A 10,646-nucleotide genomic window follows, 5' to 3' on the forward strand; every position below is an offset into this window, starting at 1 on the left:
CCTTTGAAATATTTGCACAGAAAACAGGATGACAGTTCCCAGCTAGGTGATCCCAAATGGAAAAATACCCACAAAGATGCATCTCCTGCAAAGAGCTTCATGCTTCTCTTCACCAACTAAAGGGAATTTCAGCCACAGCAGGGCTTGGAAGCAGAGAGGAAAAGTGGCAAGATTCATCAGGACTGAAGTGACACAACTTAGTTGGTGAGCAAGAGGAGAGCAGAAGTAGAAAAGCAAAGCTTAAAATCTGATATCCCAGGTTTCAGTTTGGCATCCTGAGGCCAGGTTTATCCGAGCACAGCGTGTGCCTGCCCAGCTCCCCAGCAGCTAATGTTCCACCAGCCCTGACAGAGGGATAAAGGGCTCAAAGATCTACTAAGTTCCTACAAGATTTCGTGGAGCAGGCAGCTGGGGACAGAAAGCTGGGTCCTCAGACAAGCTTCAGAGTACATGGAGTGCTGAGACACCACAAACCCCACCGAGGGAGCTGGGCAGTCACAGGAGCTGCTTTGCACAGAGCTTGTTCCTCCTCCTTCACCAGGGTCAACTGACAGCAAAAGGCAAAGCAGATCCCAATTCCTCAGCCACACATCACCCACAGCAAGCCAGGGCTTGGAAGGCTGCTGCAGACTGAGCCTGCTTATGACCAGCATGGGAAGAACCCTGGGAATATTCACCTTCAAGCCCAGGCACAGAACAAGAGGATGTCCAGTCCTCCTCTCCTTCCACGTCCCCAGGCAGAGGGAGGACTGCTGAAGGGACACAGCAACTTAAAGAAATCATCACCACAAAGACATCCCCGTGCTTGTGTCCTCAGGAAAAGGTCCACCAGAGCAAAGCCCCCACACACAGGCAGGGCAGCTGCCCTCCTGCCCCCTGGCCCCAAGAGCTGCTCAAAAGCCAAGTTCTTGTTTGCTCTGCAGAGCATCACAACACATGCTTGGGAGGATGGCAGCCCAGAAGCAAGAGAGGGCACACTGACACATTTCAAAGCACATCATTAAACCAGAAGCATGTGGGGAGGTGTCTTCTCCCCATAAACATTCACTGGCCACGTCCTGCAGCTATGGAGGAAGGCTGAGCATCATCTCCACGTGGAAGGAGCAGCAGGTTTATCACACAGAGAGCTCACCAGACCTCTGCTTTAGCAGCTGGGCTTGGTGAGACCAGACAACCCCAGGCACCCACTCCTGGGAGGTGCCCAAGCAGCAGCAGATGGCTGCAGGGTGTGGTGGGGCAGACACATGGTCACGTCTTGCCCTCAAGGATTAAAAAAACCATAAGTGGAAACTGGTATGCATTGAAGTCATGCTTTAATAGGTGGCATTAATGCAACAGTGTGATACAGCTCAGAGTGCTGGAAAATATCCTGTGAACTCACTGCAAACACCAACTGCCAAAACTCTAAACCTGGGCATGACAGGGAGTGATTTGGGTTGAGCACTCCAGACTAGGGCTCACAGTGAAATCCCATTAAACACAAAACCCACACATTCACCATAGTAAAATTTATGATCTAGGCCCCAACCGAGCACATGCTCACAATGAAAACATTAAATTAAAAAAAAAATTACTATAAATCTGTACAAAAGCCACGATTAACAATTTGTTATGAATCTTTTATGAAAGAATTCTCACTCAACATCTTCAAGTATTTATATCCATAGTTAAGTGTATTTTTAACTTCAGTTTGCTCCCAAGAAAAAAAACCCAAAGGATTTTAAAAACATTAAAGCCTTTTCCCAGCACGTGTGTGACCACAAACATGAGATGTTAAGCTTGCAGACTTTTATTCCCACACCACACATGTGTCCATGCTGGACCAGGACTACAGTATTTGAAGGCAAGTCACTGATCAAAGTCCTTGAATGATGAAGTTTCTTCAGGGCTGTAGCAGAGAGGAAAACCATTAACATTGCACAAGCTGCTCCATCTGCTCTCTAGCAAGGCAGGGAAGCCTCTAGCCATCCCCTACACAAAACAAACAGCACCTGAAAACCCCAAAACCAAACCAAACGATCTGAGCCAACAGCAAAACCAGACCTTCTGACTGCTGGACACCATTTCCTCCTCTTCACAGAGCAGCTTCTCTGTTGTAAACCTCTAGGAGCAAAAGTGCTGAATTGTTTAATGCTCCTTCTGACTCGGTTGAGTGCTGTGGAAGTCAGGCAGAAGAGCCAACAAGGAGGTCAGGAACATTAAGGCAGGCAAAGAGCTGGCAAGGTCTCAAAGTAAATTCTTGAGGGCTGTAAGTAAATGAAGCAGCCAAGCGTACTCCCTCCAATCAAAGTTTCAATTAACAGCCCCACCAAGGCCAGGGGTTTCCAGACATGCTGTACTCCAACATGCCCTCACTGTCTGACATGCTGATCATTCACAGTAAAACAACCCTGCCCTAACTAGCAAGGGGGTTAAATCTGGCACATCTGACTCCACGCAAGGAGCCTGCAGAAAAATAGCCCCCAGGCCACTAAAAATTAAGGGCAAAGTTGGAAAAAAATACAATGACAAACACTTGTTCTATTTTGACAACTGAGGAAGGAAGGACTTTGAGCCAGTAGTGGTCAGAAGTATCTGTGGAAGACTATCAAGGGCCTGAAAATGGTGGAAAAACCTGGGGAAGAGCTCAAGACAGCTTTATGCAGAGTCTGAAGGTTTTTCTCTTAGAAACCAGTAGGCAATTCATATTTGTACCAACTCTAACAAGCACTACAAAGGAAATTCTGCAGGGGATGAAGGGAGCAAGTTACTCAGCACTTTGCACCCTAGAGAAGAGGATCTTTCAGGCAAACAGCACCTCTGCCAGGCATGAATCCTCTGGGAACATACAGCCTTTCCAAGCAGCCAATACAAGTTACATGGTAATAGAAAGGCCTGGAAAATTAGGTCATTCTGTTTGACATTGAAAATCATGTATTTAATAAATATTTGGCTAGTTGAAACAAGGAAACAGATCACTTTTCCTCTTCTCTTTGAGGGACATACCAGGATCAAAGCCAAGTGCAAAAATCCCCATTGCTCCAAGGCAGTCCTGAACATCAGATAAAAACCTGGAGCAGGACACAGCCTGGCCATCAAGATAACTAAATGAAAGTCTTCCTCATTAGGGTGGCCACAGGCTGGATCTCAGTGAAGTTCCTAGAGATGATGAGAGGGGAAGTCAGAGAGGGGCTAGCCTGGATCAGCCCAAAGGAAGGTCATTTCTCCAGGTACTTCTGCCATCCAAATCACTGAAGCTGGCTCCTGGCAGTCAGGGCAGGGGCATCTCCACTTGCCTGTGTGCTTGGTGTGCTGCTCTTTGCTGCTACCTGCTCTGCAGCAGGTTCTGCTGCTACCTGCTCAGAGCTTTCAGGTTTTTGTGTTGCAACCTCATCACTGTCTTCCTCAGGACAAGTGGGTGCCATGCTCTGCTCAGGACTCTCTGGAACTTGCATCTTGCCTGTGACTTCTGCCTGCCCTTTTTCACTCCCATTTTCTTCCTTTTTATGCTGTTCTACCCCATCTACCTCACTTTTGCCTCCCAGGAGTGTGCTATTGCAGTGGTGTTGATCACTCCTTGCTGTGACTTGATCTCCACTCAACTCCAAGGCATCACTTATTGGAGAAGTCTGGCCAGTTTTGGGGAGCTTGGAACCATCTGGGGGTGTCACAGCCCCACCATTTGCATCCCCATTATCCTTTTCACTTGTCACTTCCACAGCTGCATTTTTCTCAGTGACATTTTCTTTTTCAGCTTCAGTGTTTGCACCAGATGGATCTGACTTGGCACTAGAAGCAGAAGGCCTCATGTTCAGGTTTATGGCCAAGTTGCATGTTTTGCTTCTTGATGTTCTCTTATCAACCTTCCTCCTTTTCACAGCTGCATCAGCTGAGTCTTTGGTGCTTGCATCATCTTCTTTCAGTGTTTTCTGGTCCTCTTCTGCCTGTAAGAGTGGAACTGAGGAGGGGATTTCTGCCTCAATGGCACATTCTCCCAGATTACGGGAGATATTTTCAATATCAGAAGGGCTTTTCAATGCTCCACTCTTTTTAGGGTCTGCTACATGTGCATCCAGTTTTCTCTTCTTGCTCTCCTTTGTGCAATCGTTCTCTGCTGTGCCCTGCACTTCAGCCTCACCGTTTAAGTCCTTCTCCTCCTGCTGGGTTAAGGAAGCCTCCTTCTCCTCTTCACCATCACCTCCCTTCAAAGCACATTCACCTATCTTCCCTTTCACATCTTCATCATTCACTTCAGGCTGCAAGCCTGCAGCATCTCCAGCTTCCTGTTTGTCTCCTGAAGACTGGTTCTGATCCTTTTCCACAGAATCATCACATTTTTTACCAGGAGTTTCCTGTTGATCTTCAGCCTTTTGGTGCAGCTGTGACTTGGCAGAGCGGGGTCTGTACTTCAAGAGTTTGTCATGTGGCCCCCACACGAAGCTGCTCTGAGGTTTGAAGTGTTGCCAAGCATAGTGCACTAGTTCTCTTCTCTTCCTTTTGTTTCTGATGGTGAACAGAAAGTAATCCAAGGCACTTTTCTTAACATTTGGTAACATCTCCTTAACAAGAGTTTCTGTCAGGAAAAACTTGACCAAGTGCACTTGATAGTGTTCATATCCCATCTCCCCCAGGCACTTCAGGATGCGAGTAATCCGCAGATTGTTGTGGCTGTACCTGAAAGAAACAGAGAAGCAAAGCTGTTGGGGAGAGCCTTACAAGTCACTACAGACCTCTGGGGTGCCTGCAAAATGTTTTGTGCATTATTGGCTGTGATTTATTAAAGACTGTTTGACAATGCAGATGGGAGTACAAGTGGGCTTGCTTTTAAAGCACCTACTGCTGCTGTCTGCCTTCAGCAGTGCTTTCCTAGCCCTTCTTGGGTTGCTAGGATTAATCATCTTAACTGCTTGGAAAGGTTCTGGCTTTCTGCATCAGCTGCAGTAGATAACAGCCACTATACTGGGTCAGCCACACAAGTCCATGCAGCTCAATATCCTGTCCCTGGCAGTGACCTCGAGGGGTAGGCCTGCAGAACAGTACAAGAACACAGGCATGTAAGGGTGCTCTCAGAAGTTCAGGTCTTAGGGACTTAAGCTAGGCACAGCACTTTATTTTCCAATATTTGGCAGTCTTCAAGTTGTTTTCTCCTTTGTGAGTGTGCTCAAGTCTTCTTAGAACCCTTTTTGATATCACTAGATCACAAAGGCTCATCACTATCTCCTCTGCAATAAGACCTCCAATAACCAAAATATTACCATTAATTTGCAGAGCACTTTTCAGCCAAGGCTCCAAAGTATTTTACACACATTAAGGCAGCTTTATAAACAAGGGGAGAAGCACATAGATATATCCCTATTGCCAAAAAAAACCCAAAAATTAAAAAACAAATACAAAAATTTACATAGCAAATTGCTATAAAAGCCATTTGGTAAACCTGTGGAAAAATGTTTCAGTGATTTCTGCTTCAAACACAGTTTTAAACAGAAGCTCTGCTAAAGAAAATATGAATGTCTCCAAGTCTGCAGTTTCAGGAGACCAACATGAAGAACTCCTGCTGTTAACAGCTGCACCAGATCCAAAAGACAACCAGTCTCAGCTGGTTTACTTATTGTACTTGTCACTTATTAAAGTCACAGTGAGTGTGATGACCTACAGTCAGAGGCTGAGCCAAGTTAAAAGTACTTTAGCTAGCCAACTTTTTTTATCAACAAAAACCTCCACTCCTCAAGTCTTGGGAATTTTCTTCACTTCTGACATTTTTTCCCCTCAAAGCAGCACCTGGCTGTAGTGAATACCCAGCAGCACCAACAGAGACTCACCGGTTCAGGTTTTGAAACCTTTCAGCCCAGTTCTCTGCTTTCTTCAGTTCTCCAGTTTCCTCATTGATCAGAAGGATTCCATAAAATCTCAGCATTAGCTGATAAGCACGGACAAACCTTTGCATAACTTCCTTGGACTTCTTAAAGGCCTGAAAACAAGACAGAACAATGGGTACAAGGTGCAACTCTCTAATTGCCTGCGCCAGTTTACATGGCACATGAATTTTGAACACTTGAGTATATGATGAAGCATTTCATTTGCTGCTGTAGCTACTGTCAGATGAAAGACAAAGACCCTGAGGAGGCAATGTCAAAAAAAAAAAAACCTAGACTTCAAAAAAGAGCCAAAAGTTTTCCCTACCTGGATTTCTTGCTGTGTGAGTGGCTTGGCACGCCAGTTCATCCCATGCTCACGTAAAGGGAAGAGCCTGAAGGGAAAGAAATTTTCAGCACAGATGAGCAAAGATGTCAAGTTCAGGGTACCCATTTTGTTAGAATAAAAAATGATGCCAAAAACTGTGGTCTCACAGGCACCTCTTGGAGATCTCACACCCTAATGGACACAGAAGTAGTTTACTATATGACAGATAAATCCCTCCCATAAAAGCAATGCCTGCACCAACAGGCAGGTAACACACTTTGCTTATCTGGATCTCTCATTGCACCAAGACTTTGCTCTGCAGTATGCTATAGACCACGTGTGACTGAGATCTATTGCCCCAGCTGCACTGGAAACTTGTGTCTTCAGGATTTCCACTGCACTGTTTCCAGAAGAATATAACTCAATAAAAAATAAAGTGCACACAGGTTTCACTTGAGAGTAATTCTGGGCTTTTTGGGAGGCTCAGTTCAGGAACACAGACACAACTGACTCTAAAAAGAGACACAACTAGAGAGGCACTATATTCATGCAGACAGTTTACCACTGTATATAAGAATGGTTTTCTTCCAGAACTTCATAGTTGTCCCACCAAGATTCAAGCAGAGTTTCAATATGCAAACCTGAACAAGGAAAAGGAAAAAAAGTCAGGCAAGAAGAAATGACCCCAAGTGAAAATTAAAGTTTGCCAGTCACCTGAGGGGGCTCATTGTCCAGAGCCAGGTGATCAGGTACAGGCATTAGCTTCTCTACTGAATAACCATCCTGGTAAGCCAGAAAAACACTCTGGTTTTCTCCCCAGGAAATTAAGGAACACAGAGCAGCAACCAGGACATTTCAAAATGGAGAATCCTGGTGGGTTTTTTGTTGGGTTTGGGGTTGTTGGTATTTAGTGGGGTTTTTTTGTTTTGTTGGTGGGGTTTGGTTGGTTGGTTTGTTTTAATAATTGTCCCACATGGGTCAAGCTGCTCTTCCACCAATTCAACCAACTGCAGCAGAGTTGCACCAAAGAGTCATCCCACAAGGTACTCACCATGGGGCAAAAAACTAATCTCATTTTTATAAAAGCTTAAGTTCCACATCTGCTCTTCCTCCTCATTTTCCGATTCTATCAAACCCTGGAAAAGAGAAAAAGAAATCAAGCAGCAATCTCTTAAAAGACAGTATTCACTTCAATGCTTCCCCTTGCTCTCCCCTCACATTTCCCAAATGTTTCAAGCTAAATCCTTGAAGTGTTTTGGGAAGTAACAGCTTGCTTCTGATGCACCCACATGCACATCAGCCCTCCCCCACACAAATGAATCCTTTAAAGGTACCAAGCCTGACAATGTAAAGGCAAAAGGGTGACCTCAAATCTAGAAAGTGTTCTAAACTTATGTGATGAGGAAGGGCCACGAGGAGAGCATGTGCATCATCAGCTGGTGCTTACTGGGTAGTGGTGCCTGTATCTCTGCAGGTCTTTTGCTGCATTCCAGTTGCGCCTGGCTGAGAACTAGAGAAAAGAGACAGATCAGAGCTCCAGAACAACTATCTTCTACAAAAAAACAATCCCCTGATTGAATTCAGCATCTCCCACACCTTCCCCTGCCTGTCGCTCTCCTGTGCCCTCCACTCTGAGCTCCCAGCACCCCAAAAAGCAGCCAGTTTGTTACTGCAGTTGTTTCTCTGTGTTCCTGAAGACAATTTTGGATTAACAGAAGTTCACACTGTCTCTTTTAACCAAAAACATTTCTTTTTCTTTCCAGTCTTATTAATCAAAGTCTTCACTCCAGCTGGTCTTCATCCCTTCTTTATCCCTGTTGAGTTTTCCTACAGAAACAGCCAGAACTAGTTGGAAATCTCTAAGAGTTAAAATGTCATTTTCTTCCTTAACTCAAAGGCTTTATAACAAGACAAATTAAGCCTTGCCTGCCTGCCTGTCTGAGTCACTATACACCCTACTCAAGACAGAGATCAAACTCTAAAACTGTAGATTTTAAGATGCAGAAATATGCCTTAAATTGAAGATTCTCATTCCCTGTAGACATTATTGAAATAAGAGTTTTCTTCATCTTTTCTTTATGCAGCAGAGCAGCCTTGCTAATTTAGCATCATGCTGATCTAGATAGTAGGCATTAAAAGAGCCACATAGTCAGATTAGGTATTTATTTTATTGGATTTCTGTTCCAATCATCACCTTCCTTACTGCTCATCCCTCCAAGTAACCAAACTTAACTTCCACCCTACCTGAAAGGGCCTCCGAGACAGTGGTGATAAATTTGATCTTTCCTCCTACAAATAAAAGGCATTTAGTTGAAACATTTTGAAACCAAACTTCACTAATAAAAATAAACATACAGACAAAATGAGAATACCCACAGCAGCAGTGACTCATGTGATCTATTAGTTGCCAAGTGACAGATTTACCAAGTTACAGATGAATTCACTTGATGTGATTCATAATTCAAATTGCTCTAGAGAAAAACCTGTGGTGCCACGTCCACCTGACAGTTAGGTGTCAGGTTCTCCTTGCTACACATGTGCTAGACTCACTCCAAATGGAGCAATTTAGACAGAAATCACAGTGACCAGAGTCATTTCTTCCTCTGAACTTCATGGAAATAAAAGTGGCAAGCGTGACTTAATTTAAAATGCATTTTAACTGAATTATATGGGTTTTTTTTTTTTTGCAATGGATTACTTCTATGAGAGATTCACAAGCCACACAGACAGGTTTAATCTTGCTGAGTGCTGAAGCATCTTGTCCCAAGCCATGAAAGCACTTAGAGGTGTTCAGTCAAAGCAGAACCACCAAAATGAAGGTGACTGCTCAGGAATAAAAGGACCCTCCCAACGCAAAGCACTGTGCAGTCAGAGCTCACAGCAGCAGCAGGGTCTGCATGAAACAGGGAGGTGAGGTGCAGGCTCTTGCAAAATAAGCATTTTAAGAAATTCAGAAGAAAGAAGAAGCAAATTCTCTCCCAAGTGTTTTTTGTTTAACTTCATTTGATACTTCTTAACCTCATTAGCACAGAGAAAAGAGTAAGAACCAACACCACCTTCTACAGAACACCCATCACCGGTTCATTAATTATTAAGGCAGGAACTTCATTAGATTTTCTATCATTTTGTTGTAATGAAGTCATCCATTCAGCTGCCCTGTTGACTGTTAATACTTAAAATTTATGAAGCATGCACAGAACTGAGGAGATCAAACCTTTATCCATAGAGGGAGGTCATCAATGTGCAATTTTGAAAATTAAATACATTTACAAGCGTGATTCCCCTGAGCTTTGGTGGCAGGAATTAAATGAAACTCAAGTTTTTAAAATACAATAACTTTTGATGACCTCAGATGATGCCCATCTACATCATAACACGTTTCCTTTTCACACATGACAGCACAGACCAAACTATGTGGCAGAACCTCCCACAGCCACATGGGATCAGATCACATTGGGGATCAGAAATCCAAGCTCTGGTGTCTATCCCTGGAATCTCACCCAGGCTGCAGAAATGCACCACACAACAGCTTTGCTGCTCAGCTGGAAAAATTGTCAGTGGCTGCAAACACAAGACCAAGAAACACGTTCAGCCTGAACAGATGGATATTATTTGTTTGTTCAAGATGGAAGCAGAGACTGGGATTGAGCACTCTGAAATTCATCGTTGCTTCTGACCAGTACTCCTGAACTCCAAGGATGACATTCTGACAAAATTAATCAAAATTAATGAAAACTCTGTTCCAAATTACAGCAGAATCCATTTCCAGATATTCTTTAACACTTGGAAGTTCTAAAATAACATCCTTTAATACACTCAGGTGGGACTAGCCAAAACAACAGCCTGGCTCCAATTTTGACAAAGAACTGGTTTGCTGCAGAGCAAGGATGCAATGAGACAGATGCAATGCCATGGTGCAAGGTGCTGAAAGGCTTGTCTAGAAAGAAGCTCCATCCACAAGAGAGGTGTTTTGGAGCACAGCATTACAGAGAACAAGATGGGGAAGCAAAGAGAGCAGAACAGCCCTTCCTCCAAGCAGGTGTTGTTCCTGCTATAGACACCTATTTAAGCCACCCTGAAATGTGACCTCCCCTTTCTTTCCTGGTTTGAGAGACAAACTGAACTGCAAGACTGGAACTTGCCCACAAAATTCAAACAAAATCTCAGCAACAGGCAATCTAAGCAAGTTTCTCCCTCCAAACATGCAACGTGTCTGTGCAAAGAGTGTGAGGAAAGCAGAGAACCAAGCCAGGAGAAGGCAACGTGAACAATATTTGGCTGAAAACTGGAAATCAAAAGGGATGAAAGAACATGAGCTGCAAGAAGGCAGAACTACAGGGCTTGTTGTTAGAACACAGCTCTGAGCAGTGGAACATGAACATTAAGAGGGAACCTTTTTAAAAATGAACACAAACACCAAGATTTTCAATGCTCGCTCTTAAAAGCTAAAAGCACCAAAATGGAAAAGAGCTGAAAAGACAGCAGGA

General features: G+C 44.0%; 1 protein-coding gene across 1 annotated transcript in view; it reads right to left on the reverse strand.

Annotated features, from left to right (window-relative positions):
• Nucleotides 1-3,227: 3,227 nt before the first annotated feature.
• The window catches only part of OGFR (opioid growth factor receptor), a gene marked incomplete at its 5' end in the record, with an annotated part of 7,627 nt that continues 208 nt past the window's right edge, over nt 3,228-10,646 (reverse strand). The window contains 7 exons of the mRNA XM_008945986.1: nt 3,228-4,653; nt 5,799-5,947; nt 6,160-6,226; nt 6,722-6,800; nt 7,211-7,295; nt 7,607-7,669; nt 8,404-8,445. Of these exons, the coding sequence (XP_008944234.1) occupies nt 3,228-4,653; nt 5,799-5,947; nt 6,160-6,226; nt 6,722-6,800; nt 7,211-7,295; nt 7,607-7,669; nt 8,404-8,445 (1,911 nt within the window). The remainder of the gene's footprint in view (nt 4,654-5,798; nt 5,948-6,159; nt 6,227-6,721; nt 6,801-7,210; nt 7,296-7,606; nt 7,670-8,403; nt 8,446-10,646) is intronic.

The sequence above is a fragment of the Merops nubicus genome, unplaced genomic scaffold (genome assembly GCF_000691845.1).
Source record: "Merops nubicus isolate BGI_N331 unplaced genomic scaffold, ASM69184v1 scaffold13068, whole genome shotgun sequence".
In the NCBI taxonomy this organism is placed as follows: domain Eukaryota; kingdom Metazoa; phylum Chordata; class Aves; order Coraciiformes; family Meropidae; genus Merops; species Merops nubicus.